General features: G+C 41.8%; 1 protein-coding gene across 2 annotated transcripts in view; it reads right to left on the reverse strand.

The window, feature by feature from the left end:
• Positions 1–13,618, reverse strand: part of GABRA4 (gamma-aminobutyric acid type A receptor subunit alpha4) — a 38,293-nt gene extending 24,675 nt beyond the window's left edge. Inside the window, exons 1-5 of one of the 2 annotated variants that reach the window (XM_075499200.1) lie at positions 13,590–13,618; positions 13,293–13,411; positions 3,905–3,972; positions 1,195–1,415; positions 1,009–1,091 (exon numbers count right to left, since the gene is read on the reverse strand). In XM_075499200.1, the coding sequence (XP_075355315.1) occupies positions 1,009–1,091; positions 1,195–1,415; positions 3,905–3,972; positions 13,293–13,411; positions 13,590–13,618 (520 nt within the window). Of the gene's footprint in view, positions 1–1,008; positions 1,092–1,194; positions 1,416–3,904; positions 3,973–13,292; positions 13,412–13,527 lie in introns of both variants that reach the window. The other variant, XM_075499199.1, reaches the window with a different exon arrangement.
• Positions 13,619–15,965: the final 2,347 nt, after the last annotated feature.

Below are 15,965 nucleotides of genomic sequence, written 5' to 3' on the forward strand. Positions count from 1 at the left end.
CCCCTATCACACAGCTGATACCAAACCAAATTCTGGCAGCACCTGGTCTTCAGACAGGGATGAAAAACCTTATCAGAGCAGTGTCTTTACTATCTCCCTTTTGGTTGACTACCCAGCTGTATAAACTAAATTTATGCTAAGGAAAGACTATGAGTAGCTTCCGGACATTTCTAACTTCAGAGCTCTGGGGTCAAGGAAAACAGATTAATGTCCAGCCACTGACTACGCTGGAGTGTAAAGCAGAGAAGTCAGTGACCGAGGAGGGACAAGATAGTTAATGGAGTGCACCAACCATCCCCAGGTGGTCTCAGAGGTCTCTGCTGCGGATTCAAATCAGGGCATCGTAACTGCCTCCCTTGGTTCTTATGCAATACGTCCCAAAATGTTCCTTCTCCTCTAGTTTGGAGATTCTCCAAAAATCTACATCTGATTTCAAAGCAGAAAAGGAAAGTCACCTGCACCTCTCACCAGTCTAAAAATTATTTATCTAGACTAAGCTTGACATGCGGACTCCCGTTATAGGCCAGGAGACAGACAAATACAACTAAAGATCAAATCTTTACTTGTAACCTACACATCTAACTTAGGATGTCAACGTGCCTCCACTGACTGTAGAGAAAGTCAAATAACCTGCTTCTCTAGGTGCCTTTTACCTGGCTGTTGGAAGGCGAGATGAATCCCACCCTCTTTGTCTTCTCCAGAGAATCTCTCACTTCACTGAGTATCCAATTCCTCCCTAAGAACCAAGAAAAACTATGTATTTCACGCAACTGTGTAGCCAGAATAGCAAGGTTTAATGTAACAGCTGAATCACTGCCTGCTTTTCAATTCTCTGCCTGGGTTTAATTTTTCAGGCCCTAAATAAAATTCCGAAGGAACTTAACAGGAGTTTCGTCTGCATAAAGATTGTGTATCAAGACTAAAATTCAGAAAGTTTAGTAATTGTTCAAAATCTACTTCTACTATTTAAATTCTGTAGTTACAAGAAATTTCATAATTGCAACTTACAACTCCCAAATTTGAGAGGACAAGCATGACCATCCATGGGAAAATCCACTAATCTCATGGGACACTCTGCACTTATTGTAAGCCTATAATGGAACAAATTAAATAGTCTCTGGTTGCCATTTTGTCTAGGCAGTACAACTTTTTGCATACAGTAATTGTAAGAAGCTGAACAAACAGGTTAGATACCTCATTGTGTACAGGATCGTGCCATTTCTCATTATTCTGAAAAGTTTATTTGGGGCTGTCATATTATGTGCAACAGACTTTTTCCCATTCCTGAAGAAAGTGTCAGGAGTCCACACCTTCGAAACCATCAAGTTATTAAGTCTTAAAATTTCAATAGGGCCATCATATTTTAATCTTTTGTCTACCCATGTCTGACGGAAGAAGACATCCATTGTATACTCCTGTATTAAATAGCAGAAAAACAAAGATCACATTTGCATGTACAAGTGTTTCCTTTAAAAAAAGAAATACCTCAGGAGCAAAGAAATCAGTAGTAAAGAAAATTCTAAGTCCACTACATAAACATATTTCCACCAATTAAAGTGTGTTGTGTACTTCTTAATAGCTTAATTTCCCACATTAGTCATATCAAGAAATTGCTACACATATTTAATCGTTAAGGAATAATTAATCTAATTAGGTTGCAGGAAGCAGGCAATTGAATTTGTAGTCAAGCATATAACTGGAAACAAAATGATCTCTGACAATAAGTGTCAACAGATTTTTAAAGAAAAGATAGCCATGGATTCTCTGCTGCCAGCTAAATTAAAAATACCAGGACAAATGATTACTTGCACTTTAAAGTCAGGAAACAAATTTAATTTCAGCTGATGGAAAGTAAGCTTTTAAATGAGGAAAGCTAAATATTTCCTTTGCCATGCCTACAAAACATGGATAAATGAGCATATATACACATTTGTTTTTAACTGTGTAACTATCCCATTAACTTCCTCAGAAAAGCCATTCAGATGCTCCAAAGAAAACATGCAAATAACTGCAGAACTGCAGACACAGACACATCATGAGAAATCATATGTGAATGAATGGACAAAGGAATGCATTTCTCATCTCTGGAAGCTAAAGCATTTCACAAAAAAAAGCATCATGTGGCATTGAAAAAGGTAACACGGAGGGCTTTAAGTGTTTTCTAACTTACACCTGTGATTTTGTTGTTAAGCCAAACAATGTTTTCTGACTTTATTTCAAACTCTTTTGCATAATGTTACCATTGAAACTACTTGTATGGCCATATCCATTCGCATGGACGAGGAGGCATAACTGCTAGTGCAATGCATCTTTAGAATTATATCTGTCTTCTTTTTGATGGCTGCATCCTCCACATAGTTAATCTATGAAACTATGAAATCTATGAAATCTATATGAAATCTATGAAAATCATCCTCCATATAGTTAATCTATGAAAAGTCTCTTTCCTAGTGTCGTTTCTTGCTGACTTCATAGCTCATAACTAACAGTTTCTGTTATTAGCTTCTACATGATAGATTTTGTAATATGAGATTTCAACCCTTTTCATTACACTGGGTATCAAAGTAACCCAACTCTAAAAAGACATTCTGATCATCCCCTATACTGAGACTATATCACACTTTGCTGTTTCACTGAGTTTTAGGAGCACAGCCACATTCAGATTACATTGGGTCACGAACAGATACATTAACTAAAAGTCATTCCAAAACCGATTCCTGGATCCCTGAATAGCCTCCTAACTAATCCCTAATGATGAAAGGGGAAACATCTCCTGTAAACTCTCCTTTTGCCAGTCCCTTACCTACCTTCAGTCCATGTTCTTACTGCTGCCTTCTCCAATATAACTAATAATTTCCCATGTGGCACCACGTCAAATGCTTCACCGAAACCTGAGAGATGCCATGCAGCCCTCATTTTAGATTTGAGGGGCACATTACTACATTTCCTTGGGACCAGATTCTTGTACCGCTCGTCACACTGAACAGCATCATACTCTACATAACAACCACTGAAGGGGTAAAATGCATTTCAACATGAGACTGCTGTCACAAATCTAGCCCTTCAAAAAATATCTTGCTGTCACATACCTTTCCACGTGATAGAACCAAATCAGGTGCACCACAAAGGGCACAACAGCTCTGTATGGGAAAAAAGTTACTGCCCTGAAACCGCCTTCCCCTTGAAGAAGTTCAGTACAAACATACAATGCACATATGGCTGTTACTTCCATGTGATTTCTTGGATATTTTATAAAAAGAGAAACTATTGTGTGATTTAGATTATAGAAGTTGGTGAGAGTTATGCTGCATTTGACCTCAAATGAATGCAGATGTCATTCAAGCACAAATAACAGTATGTGCAAATGTAACATTTCTAGTGTGACTGTTTCATGCGTGTCACTTTGACGTTCAATTTCTGCAGACACTTATGAAAACTCTTATCAGTCAAACATTTCCTGAAAGTGATGCTAAAAGGGGCACAAAGATCAGCAAAGGGCATTCATCTGAAATGAAAACATCAACAAGTATTTATGAAATGATGTCATTATAATTCACCTGAGAATAACACAAGTTTCAGAAAGGAAAAGCAATTTCAAAGATATTACACATTTTCCCCACAGTAGACTGACTTAGACGCTCCCTGCAAGGCCTGATTCTGCCTCTACACCATGAAAGTCTGTTTTAAATCCTATGAAGTGAATTCCTTAACCCAGCCAAAAACCAGTGAAAGTGTGACCAGAATCAGGCCTGATATATCTAATTATAACCTGTAAATTAAGCTGTTACTAATCGTGCCTCCTTTGCATGATTGACAGTACAGTACAGATGAAGCATCCACTCCTTACTGCAGTTAATGGTTTCTCAGAACCAGGAAATGGCATTTTAATCCCAGAAATACGTACCATTTCTACATCAGAAACAGGTCCAAAACTGGTGACATATATATCTGTTTTGACTTCAGTAACAGGACCTAATGTATGAAAAGGAAGTGAGCAAGAAAATTTGAATTTTGCAGGTCAACAATTCCCATAAATGATCCTGGCGTGTGAACAGTTACCACTTTGAGGGTTCTGTAGACGAGCAAGAGCAAAATGCAAATACAGGTCATTTCAGATAAGCCTTTAATAACAAGAACTGCTCAATTACCTTTACCACATAAGTAAATCAAAAGCAGCATTTCCATGCAAATCCCCATTCAGAAAACCAAAGTTGACTCAACAGATAAGAAAACAGATGCCAAAAAATTAAAAGGCTCACTGAAAACACCATGCTAATTAAGAACAAGCACCGAATTCAGGAAATCCACATTCCCCAAGGCATTTATTATTACCAGGAGGACCAAATGTTAGTAACTGGACTAGAGATATTAGCATGCCATGCACTGGGCAATTTAGTACGGCAGTATCAAGAACTGCATCCATATCCTGAGATGCACTTAAATGCTTTAATACTAACAATCAAAATAAAAAGTTGGATATCTAACCATTTTTGAGGGTCTGAACCTAGGTTCAAAGCCTGTCTTGAAAGAACTAGTGATACTTAGGACACTGTTCAGAACAGTGCACCAAGCAGAGGTCTTGCACTCTCACAGCTGGGTACCACATAGCAACCATTAGAGAAAGCAGTTTCGTTTTAATGTATGATTTATTTTACTACAGGACAAAACACCTCGACATTTCAGATGGGCGGGCATTCACTCTACAGTACACTCTACAGTTCCGCTTAAACCAAAGAACACAAGCACTAACTAATTTCACTGGGATTTAGGTCTGTTCCGATGTAACAGGCTAGAAAGCTGCTAATCATTACCAGTTATTATGATGATTCTGTGATCAAAGCATTAGCTAATGGTTTAATTCAGGTAATTAACTCACATCATAAATAAATAAATAAATAAATAATCTACTGATGGTCTTACTAAACAGTATCTGTTTGAAAAAAAACGTATGATCTACAAATTCACCACCACGGTTTCTAAACCCCTACAACTCAAATTTCATAAGAGGGTAAGTGGCTCGAGTCTGCTAATTCAGGCTTTATTATAGTATTTGCAATCTAAAAATGAATGGAGGAAAGACTTAAGACTGTTAACAGGAGAAGAGTGTGTCCCTCTCGGAAAGAAAAAAAAAATTAAAAAAAAAAAAAAAAAATCACTGTTCACAAATGTCACTTTGAATCAAATGTTAAAAGGAGAAAAAGAAATAAGCAACTGGAAAACAGGGAACCTATACTTCTTGCACCTAGAACAAGTGTCAAACTGTGAACAAAAAGTAAAATAAAACCATGTAAAATTATTTCACTAAACAGTTTGCAAGTTATGTAGAGAAGAACAGCTAAGAATTTTTCAGCTAAATGTCAAAAAACCGACTTTGCTGAAAGTTAACAGTTTCACAGAAAGACATTTTTCCAAGATAAAATCTAAAGAAAATTCACCCTACAACAGTTGGTAGCTCAGCAGTCCCTGGAAAGTTGGATAGTTTGGCATGTCTGTCTTGAAGAGGTTTTAAGAAGAAACTCCCAAGTTCCAGATAACACACTTTCACACCATGCTGTTTGTTTTGCAATGAGTTGCTCTCTAAACACGTCAAATGGAAGCTGATCCCCTTTCTACAAATAACAAAGTGTTCATTAGGTCAAGGAAATCCATGAGTGGTTAGACAACTCATTTTACTGACATTGTAGTCCAATGACATTTCCTGAATATAATTATTTCTGGAGAGCTGAAGAGCTCCAAGAGATTGGAAAAACTCATACTAGACCTGTCAAGATACTGGAAGTGAAGACATTCATCTGTAGTGTTAGAAAATAGGGGAGAAAAGCCCAATCATACTTGTACTTTGAAACAGAAGAGGTCTAATCATATCTGACCTCCCATAATCACAAGACCATAATTTATCCAGGGTTGTTTTAATATATAAATATTTATTTCACCTGAACTTGAAATGTTTCTGAAATCAAAGTTCTATAGAAATGAAAAACTCATTTTCCCACACAGCTCTAATAAGAAAATGTAGGAATTAGTCTCTATTACTCAATAATAAGAGAATACTGAAAATTGCACTCAGTTCCTGATTCCCTTTCAGGAACTGCTTTATTTGTTAGTTCTAAGAAACTAAATAGGAATATTCCTCAAAAAAACCCCAAACCTTTAACTGCTTTCCTCTGGCGATATCATCTTTTCTTTAGCTCTCAGAACACAGTAATTTTATAATCATATCAAATTGAGCAAAGGGACAGATTTTTCCCCCAGGCATGAGCTGCTTCTCCTCAGGCATTGATTTCTTTTGTTTTATTAAATGATTACAGCTTCATGGGCAATAAGTGTTCAGAGGTTTTTTGCAAGTTTATTTTTTTGAGTTTCTCAGAAAGAAGGGGAGAGCTAAGACCAAAAAGCTACCTGCAAATCAGCAAGCCTATGATTTAATGCTATCAGAAATCCTACAGCAGCAGCACAGGACTAAAACTATGCTTGAGTTCACTCTTCAGTAGCTGCTATTCTGCCCTCAAACCTTTATTTATTAGTAGGACCCATGAGAAAGAAGGAAGCAAGAACTCTCAGACAACAATGAAGCCACAAAATAAGATTGAAATTAGGTTTACTTTTGGTTGCTTGCCTGACACGATGGCAGTCCAGTGACAAAACAAATGTTAAAATCACATTTTAGGCCACTAGAAAATGGCAGATGAATGAGGATCTAGATATGTTTTAGGCACCATAACAGTTATCCAGCTAGTACTGACATGCAAATCCTTGCTTTGCACCCAAAACCTTGGTCAAACAGTAAAATGTTTGGTAGGAGTGAAGACAGCAGGCAGGGACAGTGAAGGTGATTATCTCCCTAAAGCTTTTCTTGTTGTGCTCCATGTCTTCCACCTACATTGTCAGTTCACAACTGTTAAGGCCAAATCTTGGATTTTCTAGCACATCCCGGTACTGAATGCCAAACCGGGAGTATCTATGGTGACACCAAAACCTATCACTTATTCTTCTTGTTCTAGAAGAAAACATAACTCCAGTTGGTAACAATAGTGGGGGTACAAATAGTGAGTCATGCTTTTTTTTTTTTTTTTTTTTTAAACTATTATTAATCATGGGAATTCCTGTCAATGAGGAGGTGATCTGTAGTCACCTAACCTACTTTCACTGGTGATTTAAGCAGCCCTCTGAAATGAACGTGTTGCACTGCTTAATCAACTCAGGCTCTGCAAGCAGAAGATTCTGTTAGAATCCTTAACACTCTATTACTGGCAATAAAATGCAGCGAGTTGTAAGAAGGCCAATCAACTTTAAATATGACCATTTGGGCTTATCCCTCAATGGATGTTCAGAAAGCATCTATCCACCATAAATCTTCAGGAACGCTGAAGAACTATTTATAACATACTGGTGTGTATTTTTATGTCAATGAAATAGGAGGAGAGTCCTACACACTGCAGTGGGAACAGTTAAGTCTGAATCACTGCTTGCAAGATAATATACTTTAAAGAAGCTCAGGCAGGATTAAAAGCAACCCCTGCAAAAAGCCAGAATAGTTCAGTGTTAGATAGAGATGTTACATGTGGGCTGACGAAGCGATGCCAGGCCCTAACCTTGCGAAGAGGAACATAAGACAGCTCTCCCATGCATTTTATGCCAACATATGGGTTGAACTGCAGCACAGCTCCCAGCGAAAGACTTTGGGCTCCATTATCCCCGCGTCTCCATAGGCAACTGTCACTGCAGAGATCTCCACTGTATGTAAACAGTCAAATCCTGCACAGGCTTTCTGTATATTGCAAATTTTGCCATCAAGAGTCACGCAACCAATCGGGAACATTAGCAAACAAGTCTGTACCAAGGTTTCAATATACAGAGTACAATTTAAATGCTAAGTGCAGGTATTGCTGCTATTATGAGATCAGTCCCAGGATACATAAACTACATGAAATTATATTACATCAGTTCCTACAGCTACATCTAAAAAAAAAAAAAAAAAGTAGTTGCTACAGATTTTTTTTTTTTAAATATAACTACATGTGAAAGATTTGGTGCTTTCTCTTTCCAAATTTTTGCTGCCTGAATAGGGTTGATACCTTTTAAGTGAAAAAAAGAAAAAAAAGCCATCATATGAAGCATGTTCTCTTGTTTCACTCTATCAGAAAGAACAGCTGAGGACACCTGCTATGTGTAAGATTTCTGTTAGGAAGCCAGAACAACTAGGTAGGGCATTTTTTTAAAAATGAATGTGGAATTCAAACACATGGGCTACATTCTCTAACAAAAGACAAATACAACAAATGCAGCAGCACACAATAACCTTTGTCTCTACATATGTTCATCCATCAGCATGTCTGAACCCTGAAAAGGGAAAAACATACCTCCAGAAATGAGGAGATTATCTGCTGATGAACAGGCAAAGAAGCAGACTAATCTCTGCTGAGATAGCCAACAAGCTTGATACTGGTGCCAGTTTTCATGATGTGGACACCTGTCTACTAAGAACTGGACTAAGAATATCTGCTAATTTTATACAGGTCACTGAACAACAGACAGATGGTAATGACTTCAAGCATTACTAACCTGGGCCAAATTCAAATCAGTCAACTACAGGTATCTAACACCATATCCTGTTAAGCCTTTGAGTCATCTACTCTCACCAGCTGAGGAAGACTGGACAACTGCCTGAAAAAAAAAGGATCCGCTTCACTTCAGAGTGTTCACTTATGTCCATTTGCAATCTAAAAAATAAATTGCTACATCTATTATGCTGAGCAATGGAACCTTGAAGGTACGCGCGAGTTCCTAATAAGAGCAGATAATTACGTAGATGTTTTCCTGTTCTCTAAAAACAGAAAATTGTCTTTGCTTTTCAAATGTATTCTGTGTTTATTTTCTGACTAAAGTCATTCTTCCTGCATTGACAGGAAATGAAACTCTTCAGAAATGCTGTTCATCAGCTGAACATCACACATCCTAGAAGGGGCTGAGAAGCCTTCTCCTACCCTTCTTAGGGGAGATGATGGCCAACATTGAATTCCACCAAGTACTCAGCTGCACTTTCGCAGGTACAAGATCATGAGAAAGAATATGAAAAGAGAAAGGAAAGAAAAAGGAAAACGAATGAACACGGTCATGTTCCTTCTACTCATGACCCAGTGTACGTGGCAACTTCTAAACAGAAAGCCACAGAGCTATCACCATTTCACTAGCTGACAGAGAGACTTGCAGCTCATGCCAGACTCTACCTCACACAAATAACAGAACCCAAGAGGAGCGAGAGCTGCAGCTTTCACCAGCTGATGGGCAACCATGCTACAATGGGCCAGTAACACGCTGTGGGTGATGCCGTCAGCCTGTTTAGAGCTAATGTTACTGGGTTTCACAGCCAACCTAAGAGCTGTGGGCAGGAGGCAAGTCACACACCACCTTCCTTCTTCGGTCTGGCCATACAATTGGCCATTAAAAGCAAGATGCCAGAGATGAGATGTTCTCTAAAAGGCACAATTCATTAAAGCTAGCAGATACATGGCAGCACACTGTGATGCTGCCCTCACCAGCTTCAGTCCCTTCATCCCTTCCTATTTCCCTAAGTGCAGTCTTAAGTGTGATGAGTTACTGTACCATGAAAGTTTCAAAGACACCATTACATTTTTTAAAGTTACAATCCAATACAGGTTTGAATCAGATCTCACAGGCCCTTACTTATGTCAAGAGTTGCTCAGGTAAAGTCTGAAACCATGCAAGTGTTTAAAACAGCAAATCAGACCCAAGCCTTTTAGTTCAAGCGAATAACGCTCCTCAAAAAGTCATCTGGACTTCCACCATCACTTTGAAACTAATCATCAGTAGCAATGTAACAAGGGGATTTTCAGAGAAAATCCAGGTTTTCCAACTCTCTATAGTTCCCCTTTGTGTCATACCCAAAATTGTTAAAAGCAGATTAAAATTGGAGGCAGGGTCTAACTAGAAATGCTTTTGCTTCAAAGTTTTCCAGCTGAATCAAAACAGCACTGTGGTAACACTCCTGAAGTTTTCCAGCAGATAATGCTTTTAATTAATCACACTACAAGTGGCACCTGTAAACACCCTGTTCTTACGATCTGTCAGATTATAGAGTGGTTTTGACCAGGAAATACCCATGCATTACAAATTGCATTCTGAAATTCAGGATAATGATAAAATGGAGCATACAGTGTAGGGAATGGAACTGACTTCAATTCCACCACGCTATTTTCAAACATCATACAGCATTACTTTATTCATTAGTCCCTAAATACCTTCCCTCTACCGAAATTCAAAACTCTTAAGCGTTTAAAGTCTTCCTGACAGCACTTGGGTTTTTTTTTTTTTTCTTTCCTACACAAAACTGCCCATTCTGCTTTGTTTCATTAAATTTCTAGGTGAAATCTCTTTGCTTCTCTCTTGCTTCTTTAGATTCCCTCCCCTCCGCCCCCAAACTTAATGGGAACTTTCAGTTAAATGGTCTTCAATAACCTTTTTCATAAACCCTTCTGGTTTTGTTTATTACACTACCAAACCTCACAGTGCTTAGTAAGTGATGGCAACTTTTTAGGGTTTTTTAAATCCATCTAATAAAGTGAGTTTGTAATGCAAGGTGTCAATCAAATGACTTGGGGAACTTCATTCTTCTATTAACCCTCAACATACACCATGCTTCTGCATAAGAAGTACCAGGACAAGCTTCCATATACTCCACTGAGGTTCAAAACCCTCCTGAGAGAGCATTTCCACATTTGTAAGCATGCTCAAGCAATTTAACTTCTCCTCCATAACTACCAAAAACTGTGCTAATTAACGATAGCATGGAGAATTTAGATCCAGTTTTAGGAAATCTCCAAGATCTAACATCTTCTACTTTGCTCTGCATGTAAAAATCTTCATGAATTGTTATTTGTGGCAACTCCGGAAGATGCCAGCAAAATTCAGATTTTGGCTACATCCCCAAGTCTGATTTTAAACATCATTTGTGCCAGAATTAGAAATGTTTTCATTGATTTGAAGTTTAAAATCAGCATCAGTCAGACCTCGGTGCGGCTTTTTGTTCTTCAAATAAAACCCTCCTTTCTTTTCGAGCCACGTGAAAACTAGATGGTGAATCAGCTTCAAGAATAAAACAAAAATATTCTGCTGTTCATCAGAAAGTGACATAGCTTTAACGTACCAAAACACACTATACTTTCCATCTGTAAATATTCCCATCCCCTCTGACATTTTGTTTGCTATGCTATAAACTAGCAAGTGACCCCCTTTTAAGATGCAAATCCCATTTTTCATAAAGATTTATCAGGAAAAAAAAAAAAACACCACAAAAATAGGGAAAACTTGATTTGGATAGTGTATATTTTAATAACTAATCCATAGTTATTACTCTGAGTTATGTCAAAAAGTCAAATCTGACAAATTGCAGAAATTTCTTTCTTTGGTTGGTTTTGGTTGTTTGGTTTTTTTTTAAAGCTGTTCTTGTCAAATCAGGTGAAAATAACTTTTGCTGTAAGATGCTAGGGAGGCAGGCATCACTTTCAAAAAAAAAGCGTGTTTTTTTTTTTTCCCCCATGTGTTACTCAGAAGTTCAAAACTCAAAGATGAGTGGTTTAGATGTTACAAGGAAGAAGAAGCAAGAAGCAATATAATATCCATTTTGTGAAATATTCTCCCACAATTGTTTTCCCCAGGCTGAAATCTGAGTGTTTTTTTCCTCCCTCTATCATTTACTTCGACATTGCCATTATGAAAGTTCAAGGAAATGCAATGAACTTTTTCTCCTTGATAGCATTTTGCTGAAAGTCTGCAACACTTATTGGGGAAAAAGACCTACTCTTGCAAAATATCCTGCAAAGGACAACTGTATTAAAATAAAAATCAACATAAACTGTATGTCATATTACATATTTAGTAGTTGTTTAATTTTGGAAATCTGATAATGCTCATAAAGCATCTTTGCTAGATGACTAATTAGTTGGCATTCAACCCAAAATGATGCCAAACATAGCACATCTCTTGTACGCGTGCAGAAGTGCCTGTAACCTCTCCGCAGAGCCTAAATTGCAAAAGGCTACCAGTTCCCAATGATTCCTCGGGGTGCTAATAAATTTAGCTTCCTTCTCACTGTGTAAGCTAACTTACAGAAGGCCTCATTTATTCCATACGCTCAAAATAATAAAGGACTGATCAACAATGCCAGGTGTTGTCCTTTAGCAATCACGATCATGCATGTGAGCACTGTATATGGCATGTGGGGAACGTGTTGGCATACATGTCAGTGTAGATGGGTCACGTGTATGAAGAAGGTACTTTCAGAGGAGGAAGAAAGTATTTCGCAACATAAACCTACGCAAGGATCTCATTCAATCCTGTATAGGAAGCAGCCTATAAAATGCTCATTATAGCTTTGTGCATCACGAGAAGGACCGTAGCATTTCTTTTTAAATCTTTTTCTTTTACTTTAAAATCTGTACTTTTAATATCTTCATTCCAGATTACAGAATAAACTTTTATTTCGTCTGGACCCAAATGATTTTCGGTTCCAAGTCCCTACACAGTAACATCAAAACCAATAAAGAACAGCGAGTCTGGCTGCTTGTTCAGCAGCACAAAACTGCATCTTAACAGCCTGGGGCACGAAAGGGACACAAAGCCCCCGCATGCAGAGCACAGGTGAAGGCAACTTCGAGACTCCTCCGCTTCTAATTCCTACACAGCAATTAAGTCTACTACTTCTAAATCAAAGCTGGAATTCAAGCGACTGTGGTAAAGAACTGGTGTACTTAGGCACCTGAGCTCTGGTTTTCCCTAACTAGCAGGACAGAACCCATCAAAGACCTGACCTCTTAGGCTAGTAAAAGTACACTGGTTTCTATTGGGACCCGATTCGTGGCACGTAGGGGGCAAAAACTGCCAAGGACCAAAAGAATCTGGATGTCAGACAGGTCCCTCCATCCTCATCAAGCCAACGCACACCGGCTTCAGGGCTTTTTTTTTTTTTTTTCCAGCGCAACAGCAGCAGCCCGAGCCCAGGGTGTGGGCAGAGCAGCGAAGCGGGGGCTGAGCCCGGGACCGCCCCAGCGGGGCCCCCGCGGCGGGGGTCGCTCAGCCCCCCCAGAGCTTTCGGGGCCAGGCGCTGCCTCGCTGCCGGCCCTTCCCTCCCCGGGGGGCTCGGACCCCGGGGCGAGGTCGGGGGGCACACACACGTTTTCGGTCGGTAACGGGTCGGTAAGAGCGGCAAGCGCTGCGCCCCCCGCCCCTGCCCGGCGCCCCCCCACCCCCCGGCCGGCACCGCGCCGCCACCGTACCCCCGAATCCCGGTCGGAGCCGGTTGTCATAGCCATCCAGGAGGCTGTTCAGGATGCTGGTGAAATTCTCCGGCCACAATTTCTCCTCTTTTTTGCTCTGCCCTGGCGGCCCGGTGAGACTACGAGGCAAAGAGGGAACGGGTGAGCGGAGCCGCCGGGAGCCCGCGGGGACAGCGGCACCGGGACCGGCCGCCCCGGGCCCCCCGCCGCCGCCGCCGCCGCCGGGGGTACTCACCACGTCGCCAGGCACAGGCAGTGCAGGAGGGCGATGGAGAGACCCGAGGACATGGCGATGGCTGGCTCCTTGGCAGAAACCATCTTTGCATGCCATACTTCACGCCTGGGCACGTTAAACGCCTTGTCCGGGGCGGGGAGGGGGACGCGGGGCCCGGCGCGGGGGCGGCGGCGGCGGCAGCCCCCGGCGGCCCTACATGCGCGGCGCCCCGGTTGCCAGGCGCCCGGCACGGGCGGCGGAGAGGCGAGTTTCCCCGCACCGTTAACTCTCTCGGGGCAACAGGCGCCGGTCCCCGCCGCTCCCCCCCACCTCCGCCCCGCCCCGCCCGCGGCCCCGCGCTCCGCCCCGCTCTCCCCTCCCGGCCGCCCCGTGGCAGAGGGCGGCCGCCGCAGCCCCCTCCGGGCCGCCGCCGGGGCCAGGCACCCGCTCGGCCGCCCGCCCGCTGCCCCCGGGTGCGGGTGCGGGTGTGGGTGCGGCGAGGCGCGGTGCCTGGGCGTGGAGGGTGGCTGGGGGCGTCGTGGTGGTGGCCGCGGCGGCGAAGTCTTCGTCCGTCCCAATCATCGCGGCTCCCCACGGGGGGGAACAAAACCGAGAGCGGCGGGGGGAAGCGATTCGTTCCCCAGCCAGGAGGGTTTGGGAGCAGGAGGGCCCCTCCGCTCCGGGGTGAGAGGAGCTGGGGGAGAAGAGAGGAGAGGAGAGGAAAGAGAGCTCTGACTTCAAGGTTAAAACAGAGCGCAGCCAAAACGAACGGGAGCGAGTGGGTTATCCCGGGTTTCTACAAGCAAAAATGCCAGAAAAAAGAATGGTTTCACATTATATCTTCTTTTTTTTTTCTTTTCATTCCTATAATTAGGAAACAGGATTTGGTGACCCAAATAATTTCCATTATACAAGGTCCAAGGGATTCTGCAGCAATTACAGTAAAATCCACTCAGAAGTCTTGCTAGTCTGTCACAGGCTGTTGGAATGCTTGGGCGGAGAGGGGAAGAGAGGGGGAAAGGAAGAGAAGGGGGGGGGGGGATGTCCCCCACACAATAGGTATCGGCAATAAACAACTTGTTCTTCTGATCAAGTGTCCTGCAGGGACAACTGTTTGAGTTTGGAAATCAGCGTGCATGTCAATTTTAATGAGGATGGTGAAGTTCATCGTGCAGGACCACATAGAGCAGGTATTGTAATTGACTCCAAGACTACAGTACTGTCGATGCTGACATTAAAAGGCTTTATTCATTACTTGCTACAGTATCTCTCAGCACTGAAATGCCTGATTATCTTTCAAACTACTGTACACTTGAAATCTTCCTGATTGTACTTCAGAGCTTGTTCCAGCTAAGGCGCCCTTTGCTGATTCCTTTGAAAAACAATTAAAGCTGTGCTTGAAATCCATTTAGCTTGCTGATGCTGTTTATCTTTCACAAAACTCTGTCTAGGCAGCCAGTTCTGCTTCCAATTTTAAAAGCCCTATTTAGGTCTCTGCAGATTACTGGTCTGCTTCCCGAGATTTTGACAGGATCCTCACCTCCCGACTTCCTTACAGGATCCTGGTCTGACTGCCTTACTGGAACAACAAATGCTCTGCCTAAACCTCACAGAGCGGGCAGCCTGCCTACTCCGTGCAGTATGTACAAGCCTAGACAACGCAGACAGTAGGATGTCACACCAAGGTCACTTCAGCTGCCATGATGAGGCTCTGGGAGCAGCCTGTTTAACTCCACAGACAGGTGAAAACCAGCACGCCAGCACAAGTCCACTGCCCTGGCTCCATTAGCAACCTGATCGGCAACGATGGAAGGATGGATCAGCAGCTCTTCAGGAGTCTAATTTCACCATATCAGATAAGTTTGCCTGGGTTAATCAGCCACTTTTGATCTTCTGTAAACTGATGTAATTTGTTTTTCTGGAACAGTCTTCTGCTATAGCATGGACTATACCAAGGGGATACTTAGGACTGACCTCCAGTAAAGATAATCTCTAGTTTTCCTGTCCCTTGCAAGAAAAAGTAATCACCAGTTGCAGAACGTTGAAGAAATTTGTAAGTAAGATTACCTAATCTAGGGATACTTCAGAAAAATTTTGCTGGCAGAAGCCAGATTCACAAAACTAAAGCAAGGGCAATAGATGGTAATTGAGAACTGGGAAGAATCCTGCTGGCTAGTCACAGGCACAGAGCAAACAGCAGCTCTACAGCTCTGCCACTTCTAGCAGCTGCCGTGGAAGAAAGCCAACACCACCCTGGCAGAGCCAGGGACACCCTTGGGTTTAGATTGTTTTGTTACCTTCGGCATATGTACGGACACCTGTGTGATCTGAAATAGAAAAGTCGAGTGGTGTTCACCAATAATGATCTCCCCACATGAATGTCCTGAGAAATGTTATCACTCAAACCCCTTTCAAATTCATGTCTGCAGTCATAGGGAACATGGATGCCGTAGGCCCGG

This window comes from Mycteria americana, chromosome 4 (assembly GCF_035582795.1).
Source record: "Mycteria americana isolate JAX WOST 10 ecotype Jacksonville Zoo and Gardens chromosome 4, USCA_MyAme_1.0, whole genome shotgun sequence".
NCBI classification, from domain to species: Eukaryota; Metazoa; Chordata; class Aves; order Ciconiiformes; family Ciconiidae; genus Mycteria; species Mycteria americana.